The sequence below is a fragment of the Pavona decussata genome, unplaced genomic scaffold (genome assembly GCF_977016875.1).
Source record: "Pavona decussata unplaced genomic scaffold, jaPavDecu1.1 SCAFFOLD_376, whole genome shotgun sequence".
NCBI lineage: Eukaryota > Metazoa > Cnidaria > Anthozoa > Scleractinia > Agariciidae > Pavona > Pavona decussata.
The window spans coordinates 44,688-65,648 of record NW_028145751.1 but is presented as its reverse complement, the minus strand read 5'-3'; the positions used below and the strand labels follow the sequence as shown (position 1 = coordinate 65,648).

General features: G+C 38.6%; 2 protein-coding genes across 2 annotated transcripts; one reads left to right on the top strand and one right to left on the bottom strand.

The window, feature by feature from the left end:
- Nucleotides 1-1,447: 1,447 nt before the first annotated feature.
- Nucleotides 1,448-10,505, bottom strand: LOC146452182 (5'-3' exonuclease PLD3-like). Its single transcript, XM_085098102.1, has 6 exons — nucleotides 9,851-10,505; nucleotides 8,849-9,060; nucleotides 7,703-7,850; nucleotides 5,550-5,745; nucleotides 4,022-4,184; nucleotides 1,448-2,735 (listed from the first exon to the last, which is right to left on the bottom strand). The coding sequence occupies exons 1-6, from the start codon at nucleotides 10,503-10,505 to the stop codon at nucleotides 2,481-2,483; spliced, it is 1,629 nt and encodes a 542-aa protein (XP_084954228.1). The 3' UTR covers nucleotides 1,448-2,480.
- A 143-nt stretch (nucleotides 10,506-10,648) lies between these two features.
- LOC146452181 (uncharacterized) lies at nucleotides 10,649-20,485 on the top strand. The gene is made up of 6 exons (XM_085098105.1): nucleotides 10,649-10,747; nucleotides 14,644-14,735; nucleotides 15,769-15,867; nucleotides 16,543-16,644; nucleotides 17,192-17,281; nucleotides 18,830-20,485. The coding sequence occupies exons 1-6, from the start codon at nucleotides 10,673-10,675 to the stop codon at nucleotides 19,548-19,550; spliced, it is 1,179 nt and encodes a 392-aa protein (XP_084954231.1). The 5' UTR covers nucleotides 10,649-10,672; the 3' UTR covers nucleotides 19,551-20,485.
- The last annotated feature ends 476 nt before the right edge of the window (nucleotides 20,486-20,961 follow it).

Below are 20,961 nucleotides of genomic sequence, written 5' to 3'. Positions count from 1 at the left end.
ACAATGCAGCAAAGTTCTAAACATAAAGTACTGAAAGCAAAGTCCTAACCTGAAACGTAGGCATAAAATGTAACAGAAACTATTAATTAATCTATACTGAACTTATGAAAGGCAAGTATCATTCTTTAACCCGTTGACTCCTGTCGTGTTTGGACCATAGTTTTCGCATAAATTAACTTTTTCCTAGAGCGGTTTAAAATGCGCAGTAGATAAATAAATATCGTTGGCTTCCAAAATTAACTGCATATGAAACTGGAACGATTAAAGAAATGTTTTCTGACGTAAAATAATATCGTTACTATTGATCATTTGCCGAAAAACACACTTGAACGCAAAAATATTTAAAATTCACGGCATGTTGTCTGAAGACCTTTGGCATATCAAATTTCAACCCGCTTATGCAAATTGTCCTTGATTGCGCATTTGTCGCTTCTCAAACGCATATATGAATTGACAAAGACACAAAAATCAACAAAAAGCTTTTCCAACAAAACATTTTATTGAAATAAACGATGCATTTGCTATTAGAGGCCAAAACTTTCAGTTTTTTTTTGCGTGCGTGCAAACACGCATGTAAAATTTGAAGACACTCCGTGTTTGTTCAAAGCGATGACTAGCAGTAAATTCGGGCACGTTTGCGATGAAAATTACAGAAGTTACAGAATTCTGGTTCAAATCATCACTTAAACTATTTGTAACAAGCAAATCAACATCGGAAAACATCATTTACCGTATTGTCGCCATTGTCCTGATCCGGAAATACAATCGCTTAGATCTCGGTCAGTGGAGGATTTAATAGCGTCGGCTTTCGATAGGATTTCATTTGGGAGTCCTGTGGCATTTACACTCTTACACTCTTTCACTCTTTCACTCAACCCGATGACATAGTGTCTACGCTTCTCTTGAAGCCGTAGACACAAAAATTGAATCAGTCTTTTTCTGAACACCGTACAAAAATCTATTTTGAAATCCCCGGAAGTTGGTTCGTAATATTCCTTTCGTCTTGCAGCATTCGTTTAGGTTCCACGACTCTAAATTAGAAACGGATCTACTGTTTATCTCCTAATTCTGTTCTGTTAATTACACTGTTTTTTTTTTCTATACAAGAACGTCTAATTTTGGAGCTGAGGCGATTTGAGGCTGTTCTTAACATTACATGTATTTCAGTAAATCAATGCGGACGTGGCCAGGAAACCTGTCAAAGTGCCTTGCCTGCTGAGATATGGTATCAAGAACTGCTGATTATGACAAACCGAGATGTGTGTCAGCATTGTTAATGTAATACAAAACATGCCTTTAAGTGTTTTGGTTAATTTACATTTGTTACCTTGATTTTATACACAGATGAGGAAAATAAAAACGTTTTTAATCGACTCTCAGTCTGGGAAATGTTCTTAAAATTTCGGTAAAATCTCAGCCTCGACGTTCTTATAAAAAAACAACAGAGTGTATTACGTCCTTCTTTCCTTAATTTTTAACAGTAAGGAAATGCGTACAATACTAACAGCAAACAAGCAATGTAAGTAAGATGGGGCTAGATTCGCGAGTATGCCTGTGTCACTTTGAATAATACATCGTTCTCATCATATGTATTTTTTCTCAACAATAGTCTATTGAATGGACTAACAATGGATATTGTCAAGATACAATATTTAGGATAGATCTGAACTTAGAAAGGCTTTGTGAATCCGTCCCCGGGGTGTTAATTAATTAAACACATCTCTAAGATGAGGATGCCTACAGACTGTCGAAATTTTTAAAGTTTGATGGTTTGATGTTCCATTCAAACTGCCGATCTGTTGTGAACACGAACACGAATACGAATACTTAATTTACCGTGGTAAAATACTCTTAGCTATATACCACGAGTGCAATCCCCACAAAATAAAGACCCTTAGTATTGTTTTATCTGTGTTTAGTGTAGTTTTTTTCCAAAGGACTCCTACAGGAAGATCATTTGATGTATTTATACGACTTCGTGTATAAATAAAAATTTTAGATGTAATAATGACGACGACGACGATGATGATGACCCACAATGTCATTATTTGCTATAAAAATAACGCTAAAAGAGAACGACGTTTCGACCGTCCGACAGTCATTTTCAAGTTCAAGATGAGAAGTAAAAATTAGAAGGTATTTAAAATACCTTCTAAACACCTTTTATCGTTTTTAGTGTTCCTTTCTATTTATCATTCACGCTTTTATTTTCTTATATTGTTTAGATGTGAATATCTTACAGCTTTTTAAGTCAGTATCTCATTAGTTTTTCTCACAATTGTATATAAGCAAATGCTTATTTTTACTTCTCATCCTGAACTTGAAAATGACCGTCGGACGGTCGAAACGTCGTTCTCTTTTAGTGTTAACTTTTATAGTTAAATCCATTTCGAAAAATTTGTTGATTCGTCATTATTTGTGTTGCCAATTTCCCTTTGGTTCTGAATTGCACAGTCAAGCTCCTCCCGCTGTAATTGTCTTTAGTCCTTGCAGTAAAGAGGTGTAGTGTAAGTTGAATTCCAGTTCCTCTCAAACACAGCCTGTAACCTCGCCCGCACCGTATCACCAGTATCTGTTTCATTGATGACGTAACCTATGCCACCAGTGTTTACAAAGTAGTCCGCTGACCAGTTTGACGTGCCGATGTAAGCTACACTCTCTGTGACCATGTATTTGTTGTGATTTACACGAGTGTAGGGGATTTCCTTGGAGTATGGAGGAACTTCGTACAGCTTCTGTCAACAATGAACAAAAAAGAGATGATAACTCGTTGGAGGAAATAGACCCTTCTTCAAAATGGCGGCCGAAAATTCAAATAAGTTAAAATTAAAAACGTATACCAGCACTAGAAAGAGCACTTTTACTTTAGTAACCCTGCAAAGTTTTCAGCATATCAGGTGTAATATCAGCTGAGAAAATGTAAGTTGAAAATTGAAAAATTTACAGACGTTTGTATGACTGGGGGTATGGCGTATACCCCCAGTCATAGAAACGTCTGTAAATTTGTCAAATTTCGTCTTACATTTCCTAAGCTGATATAACACCTAATACGCTGAAACTTTGCAAGGTTACTAAAGTAAAGGTGCTCTTTCCAGTGCTGGTATCAGTTTTTCATTCAGTTCAATTTTAACTCATGCAAATCTGTTGCCGCCATTTTGGAGAAGGGTCTATTAACATTTCATGAAGTTATGGCCACTATTTCGCCCCAAACGAAAGCTTATACAGTTATACAGCTTTCAAATCTGAAAACTTTGGCCCCGTTCACAATTGCCCGTTCCGAAGTTCATAAAGGAACTAGGCTGTAGTTCACACATTGTTTAAATTGCTTCATATGAGGAAATGAACCCCATCGCCAGAAACATCACATAAAAATAAGTAAGTTTACCAAGTTTGCTTATGTTTTATTGCGTAGTAACCAGGCTGTGACCTGTCAAAGGTCGCCCAAATACCATACAAACGTCTCTATTTCTGAGATGGTGTCAACCAAATCCATACAAAGTCTCTAATTTTTTCCGATTTTTTATAGCCTTCTACATGGTTGCAATCTAATGACAGAACCTCAAACTTGGTAAACTGACTAATTTTAATGTGATCTTTCTTGTATAGTCTCCAATTTCTGAATAACTCTTCCCCAGTCTCCATTAAAACTAAGTCCGTAACAGGCAATTGGGCGCCGGTTTTCGCTTGACAACTTATACAGCTGTTTCGACACCCCCTGGGCCTGGGGCGGATAAATTTATCCAGCATATAAGTCGCTTCACAGCGGATAACTGAAATGTTTCATTTGGAGTACATTTTATCCGTTGGATAGTAATCCCAGCTGACTGGATAGTCATCCACTGTTTGAAAAACCGGGGCCAGGTCTGAACATGGGTATAAGAAAATTGCATGTTTGGCCTGAAATGCTGTCAAGGTTTCGAGTTATCAGGGTGACATAAACCCACCGAAACGTCCAAGGACACCCCCCCTCCCCACCCCTCTGGACATAGCTCCATAAGTATGTACAGAAAGTGATACATACCACTTGAATTGACGCATCATTGGCACCATCCAGAGCGGCAAGAGACTTAAGGTAGAGCTTCATATCAGGACGGGTGTGGTTCCACAAGCTGGCCATCAACCGCACTTGCACTTTACGATCAAATGCTGCTTGTCTTAGAGCGTCATCTATGACCGGCCAATATCTGGTTGGAAAAAAAATTCTGAACTGTTAACTGATCCTCTCTCACCACCTTAATAGACCGTTTTTTCCAAAATGGCGGCAACAGATTTGAATGAGTTAAAATTGAACTGAATGAAAAACTGATACCAGCACTGGAAAGAGCACCTTTACTTTAGTAACCTTGCAAAATTTCAGCATATTAGGTGTTATATCAGCTTAGGAAATGTAAGATGAAATTTGACAAATTTACAGATGTTTGTATGACTGGGGTACACGTCATAGCCCCAGTCATACAAACGTCTGTAAATTTTTCATTTTTCAACTTACATTTTCTCAGCTGATATGATATGCTTAAAGTTTGCAGGGTTACTAAAGTAAAAGTGCCCGTTCTAGTGCTGGTATACATTTTTAATTTTAACTTATTTCAATTTTCGGCCGCCATTTTGGAGAAGGGTCTATTTGTGTGAGCAGTTTGCTAGCATCTGCTTGAATGAATCTTTGTTTCATTTTTTAGGGAAAGTAGCTTATTATTGGAAATTGTTGGGTGATTCTACCACTAACTCTTCAGTTTGCGAAACTTGTAGCTAGAAAAAAATAACATGCCCTGATTACTGGGACAATGTAGCAGCTCTCATTAGGTTTTGCATGATTGGCTTGCAACTCTTCTAGAAAACAATACAACAAACAACAGAGCAATAGTGAAAACCCCCAACCCTAAGGCCAATAGCAGCAGCTACATAATTAAAACAATTACAAGCTTACGAGAGCTGCCTCACTACTTTTCACTGTCTTAAAGGTAGAATTTAGAATTTTGCTGCCTTGATGCAAAATTTTTTGATGTAAATTCCTGACTTGAAAAAAATTTGTTTTTCCCTGGCTTTTCCCTGATCAAGTCAATGAATTGTCTTCATTTTTTATTTAAGGACGGTGCCTACTAATACCAAAGTATTTTTGCGCGGTTTATGACTATGCGGGAAAAGCAGATCTTAGCAAGGACTATCGAAATCCATAATGAAAATTGGGGGGAACCACGCATTCTTAGGAGATAATTAAGCAACAATTATTCTAAAAAGCAGTGAAATACAAAGCAATGTATGGGTTTTTTTTTTTCTAAATTGAAGCTTTATTATCTATAAAAAATGCATGGTTATCTCCAAATTTCCTTTTGGATACCAGAAGCACTTGCTAAGTACTGCTTTCCCCAAAGCCTTAAACCGCGCAAAAATATCCTGTATTAGTAGGCACCACCCATAGGAAACCCGAGTATCTAAAGATGAGCAGAACGTATGCGCAGTAACAATAGTAGGCACTGTCCTTGAACAAATATTTATACAGGATATGTGCAATTCAGCAGGGTTGGTTTAAATAGTCTCTCCCCAATACTTACGTTCTTTTCTCTGTGTACAGGGTTGTTGGAAAATAATCCATTACGGAAACATAAACAAACTTCTTTGCACTGTTGATGACGTGTAAAATCGTTGCTAAATCTTCTGATCTTCCAGGAGGACACAGTTGATTTGGAGAAGATGAAAAGAATACCGCAGCTGATTCGGAACCATTGATTTTGATTTGGGCTGGGGAATCTTAAAATGAAAACAAAAATTAACAGTTAAAATTTACATGAATATTGTTATTCTTTTCACAAGGCATTACTTATTAATTTCCATGTTAGAAAGGCTGATTTATTGCAAAACTTAAAGGATTTGCTCCATTTTTGTAATTTCTTTCCATTACGACATGTCCAGGGTTGACTTTAGCTAAGAAAATTGGCAGACTGACAAATTGTTGGTGACACAATTAATGAAAATTATGAAACTTTGAAAAGGGGTCACTGGAAACACCAAAATTACAAAGCTTATATTATATAACGCTGCTTTGCGCTTTGTTTTTGTGATATAGGTTTTTATTGCAAATGAAGCGCAAAGAAGTGGACAAAACATTGGGGCAATGTTTCCTGAAAGAATTCAAGGCCACATGCAAAATCTCCGATGAATCTGAGCTAAAACAACTAAAAGTGATCTGAAAAGTCATTTAGAAACCATTTTTAGCTGACAAATGTAAGTAATAAAGTACGAAAGTAACTCTGAAGAACATCCTGCAGTACTCAATATTTGAGTCAACAACCAGGAGATAGATTTATAGAAACATAATATTTCAGTTTAATTCAAAACCATTGTCAAACGATGGATAATTTTACAAACAAGTGTAGCTTATATATATTACAAGAAATACAAATATCACACGCATAATTTTGTAAAGAAATAAACAAAGCAAAGAATCCTAACAAAGTTCTATGCAAGCAATGCCAATTCCTTAGTGGCTTTGATCCCGGTGTTCAGGCAGGGTTTGACAGTTTTAATATAAAGGGATTCCAAGAAACAGAGCTGATAGAAATTACTGTTGGTCGTGAGAAATGAAGCATTGTGGATGTGATGGTTAAGTTGAATTGCACAACCTCCATAATGCTAAAGCCTATCAACAACAAAAGATGTAGGTTGGTAATGTTTTCAGCCCTTCAATTATTTCCCCATCCACCTGTTAACCTCTCACGCTAAAGTCATCAAATAGAAGAAAGATCCTTACAGTTAGTACGCTAGCCTCCCACGCAGACGTTTTTAGGGGGTTCGTCACGCGTTCCTGCCCCACGAACGTCTGCTGAAACGAACAGCCACTTCCGTTCGTCGGCAAATTGCCTTTGTCTGAACAGACCAATCAGCATTGACTCATTAATTGACAAGTAAAGCCAATCACATACTGCGAAACAACGGAAATAATCACATGTGGAGATATTTTCGCTTCCGGACGTGCATATAGTTTATACGGTTGAAATTTTTCTTTCCATAACACCCTGCATTTTCCTCAGTGATTTCACTGAGAGAAGCGGCAAGAATTCCAAGATTTGCCAATTTGTCTACCTGGTCTTTCATAAGATTTACAAGCGGCGAAACCACAACAACAATGTGACCAGCAGCTTCAAGAATTGAATTGTAAACAAACGATAGAGCTTGATAAATAAGTGACTTTCCATAACCAGTTGGAAGGTTTACGAACACATCAGTTTTCTTCTGCGCAAATTGCACTATGACTTCTGTTTGATATGCATTCAACTCCCTTATACCAAACGTTTGGCACACATGACCAAAAACCACTTTTAAGTCCGCCATCCTGTCTAGGGTAATATTTTTAATATCAAACACGAGTTTACCCAAAGTTGGGAAACGGCTCCTGATTGGTCCGAAGTCGACGAACGGAAGTGGCTGTTCGTTTCAGCAGATGTTCGTGGGGCAGGAACGCGTGACGAACCCCTAAGAACGTCTGCGCGGGAGGCTATTTGTACGCAAGCAGTCGCGAAAAGAAAGCCTGAAATTTTTTTTTCTTTTCAGGCTTTCTTTTTGCAACTGTTTAAGTTGCGTAACAACTGCGAGGATCTTTCTTCTATTTGATCTTTCATCCGCAGTTCAAAATTAATATATGTTTCATATATTTACTTTGATTCACACTAAACTTACAGGTGTAGTAGGACAGTACCCAGTCTCTAACCTGCGTTGATGGATGTTTTGTACTTGTCTGGCCAGGGATCTGGGATCTTAGAGCCTCGTTGTGCTAGGTCCCAGTATACCTGAAATATCTTGCTCATGTCATCGCCCAGGCAGCTACAGTTGTAAGTCATGAGGCCAAGCTCCTGAACCTGTAATAGCCAATTAACGTTTTGGTTCAAGTGGATAACAAATAAATAAAAATGAACAAATCACTTTATTTACATGTCAATGTAATTAGCACAGGGCACTAAGAAGAGACACTATCCAGATCAAATTGGAATTTATAAATGTTGGTTTTTGAGGAGAGGGGAAAATCAGAGTACCCAGAGAAAAACCTCTTGGAGCAAGGACGAGTCAACCAACAACAAACTCAACCCACATATGACGCCGAGTCTGGGAATCGAACCCAAGCCACATTCATTTGGTCGGAGGCGAGTGCTCTCACCACTGCGCCATCCCTGCTCCCCAATAAGATTCAACATGGGAAAATTATTCCTTTGTTATTAGTAGACAATAAAGTAAAGTAATATTTATTTAATTTCAATAACATGGCGAATGCTTGCACAATCTCCTGAACCAGAGGCTCAAGATAAAGTGCTCGACGATAATCCAGATCGAATGGGAATTTGGAATTGCTGGTTTTTGAGGACTGAGAGGAGAAATCCAGAGTACCCAGAGAAAATCTCTCCACACAAGGGTGAAAACCAGCAACAAACTCAACCACATAATTATGATACCGAGTCCAGGAATCGGGCCCTGACTGTAAAGGTTCTCAATTTCGAGATGTTTGGTAAGGAGATGCCTACCATAAGCTCAGACCACAAGGGACACTGAAAAACTAAACGCTAGACACATCTACACAAAAACGCACCATTTGTCCTCCCCAGTAAGGAAGCTCCTCACTTAACCCCTTTCAACCCCTAATATCAAAGGACAAATTCTCCCAACTTGTCCAGATACATTTCTTATAAAAGTACTGGGGAGAAATTATTAAAATATCAAGAAAATTCACCTTGGGCGATCATATCCTTAATTCTCATGACCTCAGGGGTTGAATAAGAATTGATACTACAAAGAGAAATTTGATGCTTAAATGATCACTGTTATGGCTTAAAGGGTGAAACATACCACGGAATAATGAAAATACCTGTGTGAGTGCTCTCCAGTCCTGATTTGCACTGCCTACGTAAAAATGTTTGCCGTCAACAAGCCACATCTTGGTGTGAAGGATGCCTCCACCTGTCAAGCGTGTCATGTCTAACAAGCGCACCTCTGCCAGACCTTTCTTTTGTAGCTCAATTGTATCAAGGCTTGGGAATTGCTCATTTGGAGGAGTCTGTACAATGCGGATTTTGACACCTTTAGGGAGCAAAGCACTTGATTGCATAAGGGATACTGTAGACATTGAGTAGCAGTCTTCTTAGCCTAGTTTAAAAATCTTTTAAGAATGCAAGATTTTGGTGTCCAGTCTGAAGCCTTTAAAAGTTTACTGTTAGATAAGATAAGATAATATAAGATGAGATAAGATAACTTTATTATTGATGGTTTGCATTTGACGTCATAGCGGCCATGTTGGTGGACAGGAACAATGAGATTTTTCTCCTCTGGGAGTTACCTGCTATTTTTATGCAAACTTTGTGAACAAATTTTCTTTTGTTTTGTCCACCAATTAACATGGTGGCGATGCAAACCACCTATATGAGATTCAGGATATCTCTAATAAAAACTATTTAGTATTACAAAATCATTACAATGACATAGTAAAAATGAAAATATATCAGCGTAAGCTAAGAAGTTCTAGTAGGCTATAAAGAACAAGAAAACTATAAAATCAAAACAAGATATTTTGTAGCATGGCAACATCTTCACATTTTCATAACAATTTATCATTAATAATGATCACACCAGATACAGCTTGAAGCACCATGCAACTAATTAACGGATTGAACTGAATTCAAATGCATTAAGTGAAGAAACTTGATGTTTTTAGATCCGGAGACAGTCTTTGTACCCGGAAGGTCGAAGGCCGGAACCCGGGACCCAGCGGAAATATTGACATCGAACCCTGGATGTCTGTTCTGTGATCAGCTGTAATTAAATTAACGTTAACAAAGCTTGCACTGTGCCACCATTCTTAATACATGAATACCTCTTTTCGCCGCAGCTTCCAAGCTCTCCAAGACGTCTTCTCCCTCCTTTGTACTTGGATCAGTAGTTTTCGTATCGCTTCCTTTCAGCGTCCAGTAAAACGACGCTATGTGGATCTCTTGCTTTGCAATCTTTAACAGGTTCATCCATCCGTTGTAAATGCTGGGGTTGGTGATGGATCCCGCAGGAAACTTTACATTTTCAGGAATGCTTTCCACGAGCGTGATGGTGCAATTGCCCGAGCAGGGAGCATCCGAAGCTTTGATGGTGCAATTGCCCGTGCAATTGCCCGAGCAGGAAGTATCCGAAGCTTTGATGGAGCAATTGCCCGAGCAGGGAGCATCCGAAGCTTTGATGGTGCAATTGCCCGTGCAATTGCCCGAGCAGGAAGCATCCGAAGCTTTGATGGTGCAATTGCCCGAGCAGGGAGCATCCGAGGCTTTGATCGCCTGTACTTCACTGTTACGTCTGATGCAGAATTGTAAGATGACCAAAACAACAGTGAGGATTCCCAGAAAAACAACAAAAGCGATCATGCGCTTGGTGACCGGAGAAGGACGCCTCGGTGGAGGTGATGTTGAAGTAACAAGAAAGTCTGATTTGGAGTTCCTCTCCATCATTGGCATATAGTCAGCTTCAGCTCTACGAAAAGACATCAGTCGTCGATATAGGCCCCAGCTTAGAGGCGGTCCGGAATATTTAAGTTATATATACAGGTATCAAATTCACCAAAAACTGCAAAACAGGGCATTCCCGCTTTTCAAGAGAAAAACATCGTAGCCAGGCCTGAAGCTTTGTGTCCAGGCCTTATAGTCAATTCAAGATGGCGGTGCAGAGAAAGTTTATTGACAAGGGTTTGTTGAAGAATGTTATTCGTCACACTGATGCCCACAACAAGGTACAGACGTAGTTTATCTTATGACTTATAGTTCAGTTCTTATCAAGAACACTCGTTCGTATATCTGGACCTCCCAAAATGGCTGCCATATGAGAACTGCGAATTCCAACTGCACGAAAACCTGAGCTTTAATAGAATGTTATCCTGGGAATTTAGAGTGTTTGGGGTTTAAAGGCGTGAGTGCATGGTTACATTTTATTCCAATTTAGGTCGTTTCCATTGGGAAATTCAACATGGCAAGCCTATAAACGTAAACTTAGCTTAGTTAGTCTTGTTTCCCCCTTTTTTTCTTTAAAACATTTGAGTCGGTGTTATGAAGCCCTGTAGTTAGAGGTGTTATGAAGCCCTGTAGTTAGATAAGACTAGGATAAAAATGTGGCCTTTAGTTCCTCACAGTAATTACTTTCCACATAATTTTTTGTGCATTAAACACCCCCACCCCCCCCCCCCCCACATGATCAACCCACTATTTCTCCAAAATGGTTCACATCGGCCGGCATCTGGTCTTCCACTTTTTTCTGTGCTTTTTCTTGCTGACTCAATATTTGAATTTTTAAATTTGACTGCACTAACTGTAAACAAGAGGAAACAACACAGCAATGTGCTCGGTCGGTATCCGGTCTCCTCGCCACCAGGGAGTCTCGCCACCAACCAACTCGCCACCACAAAACCATCTTGCCACCAGCCAATTCGCCACCAAGCAAAGTCTTCTCTGATAACTCGAGGAGAAATAGCTGTTCAGGGACTAATTTTCATCGATTCGCTTGTGTGTATGCTCAGTGTGAGAAATCGAAAACTTGCTAGCTGGAACTGAAGCTTTTGTAAGCTTTCTCTAATTCAACTTCAGTGACCGCTTGCTTAATTGCTTTTGCGTAAGCAGCCCAGCGGAGCCAATCGAACGTTCGGTAATCGTACACCAGTCGTTCGATTGATTTGGATTGCGTTCGGCGATCGAACATATTCAAACTCACTCCAGACTTTTAGACACTCGAACGTTCGAAAATCGAACACTTCTTTAATCGAACAGAATCGAAATGTAGACCGAAAGAGCTTTGTAATTCATTCCAATTTGGTTTCAAACAGTGCGTTGCGGGTCAAATGAGACAATCATCACACTGGAGACCTTGTTGACGGGCTCTGACTGGCTGTTTGCAAGAAATACACTTGGTCGACATGACGGAATAGCTCGGAATGAACGGATTGACGATTACGATTTGATTTTGACTTGTTGTGGTTGCTGATTAAGCTGATATGAATAACCCTCAATAAAGTGCCCCTTTTATATGCTTCCATAGGATCAAAATTTTCATTTCGAATAAAACACGCAGTTGGATTGGATAAATCGTTTATCTGACAAACAATAAGCATGAAGTGAAGTGTTAATGAATTAAAATTCTCACCTCGAATTAACATACTTCACACATCGTTTTGTTTAAGTGCACACATTACGAGTGGGCGCGTGGGCTTAAAGCGTGCGAGAAAAAGAAGTTAGCTACAAGACTGCGTTGAGTACTTTGTAGGTAAAGTAAATGTTTCGCCACATTGTGTGTGAGTTTACAGTGTAATAACACTCGTGGTGCGAGTGGTGGCGAGGTGGTTTCGTAGTGGCGAGTTGGTTGGTGGAGAGACTCCCTGGTGGCGAGGTGACCGTAATTTGCTCGGTCAAATTATTGAAAATTGTAGGCCACATGCAAAGGTACCAGTTCAGGTACTAGTTGAGCAAGATGAACAATTTGGCCTAAAATTTGACATAAGATGGTCATGTTTCCACCCCTTAAATTGCTCAACTAACTTTGCATGCTTTTTTCCAGAGGAGCACACTTTGTCAGCATTGTGTGTGTTTCAGTACTACCAGCTTCTGCGTGGCCCTGGAGTGAGAATACTTGGTTTGCATTGCCGCCATGTTGGTGTACAAAACATAAGAAAATTTGTTCATATAGTTTGCATAAAAATGGAAGTTAACTCCCAAAAGAAAACATTTTATTGTTCCTGTACACCAACATGGCCGCCATGACGTCACATGCACCATCAATAATGAATGATTTTCCAGTAATCAGAGACCCATGTATGCGCAAAGGATTTTGGGATCGCCAGGGGGCAAACATTGCTAGTCGCTAGAAAGAAATGTATGGCGTATAGTTGTTTCTTTGTCAAAAGCAGTGGTTTTGAACAAAGAGTAACGCATTTTCGCCGTGATTTTGTGAGAAGCGGAGATGACTAATGTTTGTGCGTGGAAATTGTAAGTTTTTGTGTGGTTGTTGCGATAAAATCTATCGATAGACACTTGCGTAAGGTTGATTGTGAAATCTACTGAATCTACATCAAGTTATTGTATTGAAAAAGTACAAACTTAGGCAGCTTAGGTGTAAATTTGAGGGGATTGGCTCAATAAAGCTTTTCAGTTGTAATTATGTGTGTCTAGATTGTCAGTTTTCTTTTCAGTTACGTACGTGAGTTATAACTTCATGGCTGCAGAAATTTTACCCAAACAAAGGAGAGAAATTATTGTGCGAGGGGATGGAAATTACCGAGTTAATTGCGCTGTGGAGGGTTGAAACCAGTGATAGTTAACACGGGGAAATCTCCCCTGGCCAGAGCAACGAGAGTGCTAACTCAGGATAATTGTCTAATCATTCTGTGGCGTAATCAAAACACAGGAGGAAAATACTAAAGTTCCCACTACACAAACCTCACAGTTTCAGAGCCGACCGGCGAAGCGATATTAACAAAATTAAAACACAACCGTGACTAAAGAGGACTTAAGCCCTCAATTTAATGCATTGCATAGCTTTCAAACAATTAAGCTACAATGATAAAGAAAGGATCAAAAGACAGATAGCCGTGATAAGAAACACAACATCTTGCGACAACCCCAAAAGCAAATAGCCGCGCTCAGCAACACAAGAGCTGCAAGATACATACATGTACACAGTTCAAATCCTATCCTTATAGTGATAAAAACAGAGGCTATACTGTCACCGGATGCACTGAAATGGGCCATACCAAACCTGAACCAAATGCCACAAAGTACATAAGAACGGCAGTCGCTAAACAGAAACAACAAGAGTTCTAATAAACGATACGCATATAAACCCAGAAATAACCTTTGAGATCAAAATACAAAACATACACAGTGACCATCACGCAAATCCTACAAACCATAAATGGCATTTAATAAGAAGAAAATCAAGCTCTTAAAGAAAATTTACGGGGTACACCGCTCATTTCATAAATAAGAGGGTGTTCTCAAAAAGATATACCCGTGAGGGCAAAACTAAAACACGCACGTGAGCGCGAAGGCTTGTCAACCCTATATTTCTACACCTCATATAGCACAGTGATCGCCACCTGGCATAGGTTGTTTTATCGGCACACATACAATTACAACTGAAAGGGCTTTATTGAGTCAATTCCCTCAAATTAATACCTACGTTTGTATTATTTCGAGACTATTGGATACCATTACTTGGTGTAGATTCAGTAGATTGCACAATCAACATTTCGCATTTATCGATAGATTTCATCCCAGTTATAACACAAAATCTTACAATTTCCACGCACCAACATTTGTCACCTCCGCTTCTCACAAAATCACGGCGAAAATGCGTTATTTTTTTTCCCGAAATCACTGTTTTTGACGAAGAAACAACTTTATGTCATATATTTCTTTCTGGCGACTTGCAATGTTTGCCCCCTGGTGATCCCAGAATCCTGTGCGCATAACATAGGTATCTGATTACTGGAAAATCATTCATTGGATTTTACCAGACCCCCCGCCCCCTGCCAATATTAACTTGCGCCTTAAGCAAATAATTTTAGCCTGTTAGGGTTGGAATGTTTGTTTATAAATTAGTAGTTAATTCATAAATTGTTTAATGTTGATGTTTTATTATAAGATTCAAGAAGAGAGTGAGATGTGGAAGCAATATGAATTAATGAATTCAAAAAGACAGGAAAACAATGCTTCTTCATCAAAGGAGTCAAAAAGGTAAAAATAAAACTCTGAAAAGCATTACTCACAATATAAATGGTTTGAAAGTCAGCTTCAGAATGTACCCGTGAAGTACATGTAATGTTTAAAACACCAGCGGCAGTGTTTTATTGGGATTTAAAACCATGAGGCACAGCCGAGTGGTTTTAGACCTGATAAATACTTGCTGCGAGGTTTTTAAATGGCTTCAAAAACATTCCTGGAAAAGCGTGTTCATAACAATGAGTTCATAACAATGATGCTTCTGTGAAGGTTGGAATTATCATACGAGAAAAACATTAAAACACCACATACTAATAAGGAGGAGGTTTTATTGGATTTTAAAACCACTGCATGTGATGTTTTATTGACCATTTGATAGGTCAATGGGTTTATGAATTATTAATTAGTTTTTGAATGATTTGTAGAACACTTATCCAGAAGCTTGTTGGTAAAGTACAATAATTTCAAACATTTTGCATTGAAAGCCATTAAAGCAGTAAAGTCTGGTTAATTTTACTTTAAACACTAATATCAACATAGATATTCTACTCACTGCTCTGGTTACGTACTTATTGATCATCTTTGGTGATCATTTTCTTTATTCTTATTACCTGTTTGATAGATCAAGCAGTTATATTGTAAGGAGAAATTAGCTGTTAGCTTCTGGTCATTATTAGAGTTTGAAGGGTTATAGACTGATCAAGGAAGGTGTATATGTTGTGGTTCAAAACCTTTTTGGTTAAAAAATTTTCAAACCAGTTTGATTTTTATGTCCCTTTACATCAGAGTATGTTAATGAACACTGCACAAAGGAAAGTAAAAATTAAACTGGTTTGAAAAATTTTAAACCAAAAAAATTAAACCTCAACATAAAATAATTATATTATTTAACAATCAAAACTCCAGTGTACTAATCAAGACACTTTGACACTTTGACATCCCCAATGTAGTGCAAATGCCAAAATGACATAACTTACATTACATGTAGCTCAGACAGAAGTCAATGTTTCATATTTGTAAAAATCTTCCCCTGTTTTCTTGTTTCAAGGTATATTGGACGGATGAGATGCGACAGTGAAGATGTAGAGCCACAGAGTAGTTACTGGACGCAGCAACTGTTCAATTTTGAAGCAAATAATTCAGGAAGGTTTGTCCTCATTTGATGAGATACCTTTTCATAATCATAGACATTTATTATGGTTGCCTGGCAATCAATGTTTGGATAATTAAATTTACATATAATCAGCATCCATTGAAATCTTGATTGGTGATTGGGAGGAGGGGGCTAAATCGAATCATTATGTGACATAATTCATTACCTCGTATGATATTTTCCTGAAATTTGTGGTATGTTAATTTTCTTGACTTTTTTTAAGTTAAGCACGCTGCCTACTTTTGATACTGTGCATACGTTCTGCGCATCTCAAGATACTTTCCTATGGGTGGTGCCTACCAATACAGGGATACTTTTTTGCGGTTTAAAACTATGCAAAGAAAGCAGAACTTAGCAAGTGCTCTTGCTATCTAGAAAGAAAATTGGCGGTAACCATGCATTTTTTAGAGATAATAAAGCTTCAAGTTGGAAAAAAAAGTGCCTTACATTGCTTTGTATTTTGCTCTTTTTTAGAATAATTGTTGCTTAATTATTTCTTAAAATTGTGTGGTTACCCCAATTTCCTTTTTGGATTCCAATAGCCCTAGCTAGGATCTGCTTTCCACACAATGTCATAAAACAAATGAAAATACTCCTTTATTAGTAGGCACTGTCCTTAAAAGTAGGACATTCCTTAATGTTAAAAGATGTTTTATATCTGATTCTTAGATGGGGTCACAGTGGTTACAGAGAACTTTATCCAGAAGAGTTTGAGAATCAGACTGACAAGGAAAAAATATCCAAAAAGAACAAAAGAAAGGAAGAAAGCCGGTAAGATGCCATTTATTTGTTGCTTCCTTAGACAAACTCTGGCCATTAAAAATGCATTTCCAAATTCCTTGCTGAAATTGTTTACAAAGATTCCCAAAGATCTTTGAAGACCTGAACGAGAATGTATGATCTTGAGGCAAACCCTTAAGGATTTTCACTTCTAATCCTCAAAGATCTTCAACTATCTTGCAGAAACCATTGAAATTCTCTCCAACTTTCTTTAAAGTTTTTGCGGGTCTCTGCAAAGACCTTGCAGGATTTTGCCTAGATCTTGAAGAATCTTGAAGGACTTTCCGGAGATCATGCACAGTATCTTGCACAGCTCTTGAAGGATCTTGCTGTTCTGAGCTTATAAGATGTATAGGATTTGCCAAGAATCCTGGAAGATTTTTCAAATTCCTACAAAATCTTGCAAGGATCGTCTAAGATCATTTCCTTTTAGGATACTAAGAGAGATTCTGCAGGATTTTTCTCTGAAAGATCCTACAGGAGTTTACAAATGGCACCAGTTATGTGGACATAATTTTGTTTTATAATTGATTATCAGATGGGAACATAGTGGTTACAGAGAACTTTATCCTGAGGAGTTTAAGAATCAAAGTGGCGAGATTAAGAAGAAAACAGAAAAAGACAAAAGGTGGGATGCCATTTTATGGTTTGTTGAGCACTTTTATCAAGGCAAGAAGTTCTTGCCATGTTGCCTCCATGTTCCTTTGACCCTCAAAAAACACTCGCCCGGACCAGTAATCACTTGTACAAGAGAAACGTTTCACCCTCCCCACCCTCCCTGTTCACCATGGCTTGTAAAACAGTTGCTTACATTTAGACTCTGAAGAATTTAATGGTAGACTTTGGACAAAGATTACACAGCAATTCTGCAACGATGTGGCTGACTGCTCTCTCAAGGGAAGGGGGGGGGGGGGGGGGCATCAGTGAGGCATACTGTTGCTTCGTTTCAATGATAAGTTCGTCAGCAAAGACAATAATAGCCAGCAAGCAGTCCCTTTCTGGATAGCCAAGAGGTCGTGCAAAATAACCGAGCGCGAAAAAACTGGAGCGAACGAGCGGAGGGGGGCTTGGGGATAGGCCTCTCCCCCAGTCTCTTCTCGTTTATTTCTCCTCGCTCCAGTCCTACCGCGCTGTGAGCGCACCCTCTCGACTGACCAGAAAGGGGCTGCTTGCAGTTTAAGACATTATAAATTCTTGACTAATTACGTCTGAGGAGGGCATAAATGAGATGGTAGATCCAGAGAACGAATGGTCACTGCCACAGTACTGAGAAATAAGACTTATACGAGACTTAGTTTGGCCTGAATAAGTTTTCATTAGTATGAAGGTTAACCCAGAAACAGACGAGGGCACGAGGCACGCTCTGACCAGTTTCCCTTGCTCTACGTGAAGATAATACCTTCTCAAACTCATTAATTTATCAACAGAAAACAAAGAAAATAACTACCGTGACCGAGGTTTGGATGTGTTTTCCTAATTACCATAAAATTTTGCCAACTTTAGCCTTGTATTTCTTCAAGAATTACTGCTCATTTGAGAAGCCATATTGAACACTCGAAAGTGTGTTTCATCAGATATCCAAATACCTCGTAGTCGTTTAAAAAAAACTCGGCTACGCCTCGTTTTTTCAACCTACTTCTCAGTGTTTGGATATCTGATGAAACACGCTTTCTCGCCAAAGACAATGGAAATCATGCACCATGACGTGTTTGATGAAAAACTCTTCGTTTTTGCACCCTTAATTTCTCCTTCAAAATCAATTTGTTTGAGAAGTTATATCAAACACTCGTCACAGTGTTTCAGCACAATATCAAAAACCTCGAAGTTCGTCAAAAATACTCTGCTACGCGTCGTATTTTCAACTTTCTTCTCGATGTTTGATATGTGATGAAACGGCTGTGTCTCGTGTTTGATATATTACGTAATGAGATGGGTACTAACCGGAAGGGGTTCATGGAAAGAAACCTGTGCACCAACCACCCCTCCCCTCAAACAATCAAAGAAAATGTTGAGAGTGTAGTCTCCTACGCAATCGTTATTTGGGTCGTCACACAACGCTTCTCGTCACGCAACGCTGCTTTCTTGGTGGGGACCCAAATAAAGACTGCGTAGGTAACTGGACAAAATGTCGGGAAATGTATATAAAATTTTATCAATAAACATTTCTTTGTCGCAGAACCGAGTCAGGTACACGGAGAACAAAAAGAGAAAAACAAAGAAAAAGAAAAAAGAGAGCGAATAAAACTAAATCCAAGATAAGAAGTTCTGATGAAGAAAGTGAAGATAGTTTTGACTCTAAGAGGAAAAGGAAAAGATCTCGTAGAAGCAATGGCGAAGAGGAAAATGTGTTAAACGGAAAAAAGAGGAGAATAAAAAAGAGTAAATCAATCTCTGGAAGCTCTGAGGAAGAAAGTGAAGACAGGGAAGAAAAACATGGAAAAAGAAGAAGAAAAGGGAGGGAATCAGAATATATCTCTGATAATTCTGAAGAAGAAAGCGATGGGGGCTATGAATTTAAAAGAAAAGGAAAAAAGAGAAGTAGAAGAGCGAATGAAGAATTGTATTTATCAGATGAATTGGAAGAAAGGAAGCGTAAAACGAAATGGAGAGAGAACAAAATTGAACCTCGTTCAGAAAGATCGGATGCGGAAAGCGAAAGGAGCTATGAATTTAAAAGTAAAGGAAGAAGGAGAAGTCGAAGTTTGAGCAGAGAGAAAAATTTATCAGATGGATTGGAAGCTAAGGGAAGTAAAAGAGCAAAAAGGGAAAAAAAGAAAACTGAATCCAAGACAAGAAGATCTGAGAAAGAAAGTAAAAGGGGTTATGAGTCACACAGAAACTATGAAAGACCTTATAGACGGACAAGCACAGAGCGAAATTCGTCAGATGAATTATAAGATGAATGTAGAAAACAAATCAGGCGGGAAAATGAAAACTTAAGCATGGCCAGTTCTGAAATATCTGATGAAGAAAGCGAAGTAGGTTGGGAATGTATAGGGGAAACGAGAAAGAAAAATGTCCACAGCCGTGAAAGATGTGGCGGGAAAATCGATGATAGAAAGCGGAACAGAGTTTATAGAAGCTCTATAGCGAAGAACGAAATTTATGCGATAGGTTGGAAGAAAACAAGAGTGTGCCAAAAAGAGGAGAGAAGAAAAATGAGACAAGCTTTGATAGAACTGTTAAAGACAGGAAAGAGAGTTTGGAAGCAAGAAGAAAACGAAAAAGGACTTAACACTTCTCAAGCGAAGAGCGAAATTTTCGGACCAATTAGAAGAAAAGAAAGAAAGTCAATTTAAAGGAGAATTATTAAGAAACTGAATGATTACGGTGCTGAAAGATCTGACGAACAAAGTTGAACAAAGGTTTATGTTAAGAAGAAAGCGGAAATGAACGAAGAAGATGGTCTTTCGAAGAGTGAAATTTGTCACATGAAAATGATAGAAAGGAATGGAAGTCTGCATCGCCGCCAAAAGACGGAAACTCAGATACATTTAAGTGAAGCCGCGAGAGAAGAGAACCGCCTAAAACATTGCACTAGCCAAGGATCGGAAAGCGAAATCTTTGAAGATATACGTCTGGAGAAAAATGACAGCGAGGATTCGACATGAAACTATAAAAAATTGCCAAGCTTTATTTTTGTCTTTTTCTTTGATTATTTTACAATAAATAGAATCATTTCTGAGAAGTACTTTTTTTTTCTTTTCGCTGTTTATTTACCGTCTAACTCAGTCTTGTTGCAATGATTGCTATAGCTGTTTCGCGAGATCTAAGACAGGACTTTCAACTCCATTCAGAAAGAATAAAAATGTAATTTAGGAGCCGTAGAATAATAAAAATAATGTAAACAAGAAAATCGCGGCTCGATCTATTTGACGTATAACTGCAGTGCAATGACATCACAAAATATAACATTAGAACTTGCAGCGAGATGGAAGTTGCCTGGATAAGCTCAGCGATCTCTTACGGGAAGTTAAAATTGAGTGTAAACTCGTGTTGGCCAAAGACTAGGACATGACTTCCTATGCGCTGTTATTCAAAGTTTATGCCGCACAATTTCAATTTGGTTTCGTTCCGTTTCGTTCTGTTTCATCGTCGTTTCTGACCGTTTCAATTTTGTTCATCATGAGACAGTAAGCGAAAGATCAACACCGACGCCTGTACGTGTTGTAAGCTTCTTCGAGAGCAGTTTTGGTTCAAGTCCGGTCTAAGGTTTAAGGAAGAGGTTGTTGATTTGGGTGTGACTGATTTCTCAGTAGCTATATGCGGCTTTTTAAGAACACGTTTGTATCTTAAAACTACCTCAAA

What these genes read in the sequence shown, in the direction of transcription:
- LOC146452182 (XM_085098102.1), bottom strand. Translation starts at nt 10,505, where the DNA reads ATGTCTTTTCGTAGAGCTGAAGCTGACTATATGCCAATGATGGAGAGG. An exon ending in GGAAGCTGCGGCGAAAAGAG is followed by an intron (nt 9,061 to 9,850) that starts GTATTCATGTAT and finishes TGCTCCCTAAAG; the next exon opens with GTGTCAAAATCCGCATTGTA. An exon ending in CTGTACACAGAGAAAAGAAC is followed by an intron (nt 4,185 to 5,549) that starts GTAAGTATTGGG and finishes TTTTCCAACCAG; the next exon opens with ATATTGGCCGGTCATAGATG.
- LOC146452181 (XM_085098105.1), top strand. Translation starts at nt 10,673, where the DNA reads ATGGCGGTGCAGAGAAAGTTTATTGACAAGGGTTTGTTGAAGAATGTT. An exon ending in ACACTGATGCCCACAACAAG is followed by an intron (nt 10,748 to 14,643) that starts GTACAGACGTAG and finishes TTTTATTATAAG; the next exon opens with ATTCAAGAAGAGAGTGAGAT. An exon ending in AAAACAGAAAAAGACAAAAG is followed by an intron (nt 17,282 to 18,829) that starts GTGGGATGCCAT and finishes TCTTTGTCGCAG; the next exon opens with AACCGAGTCAGGTACACGGA.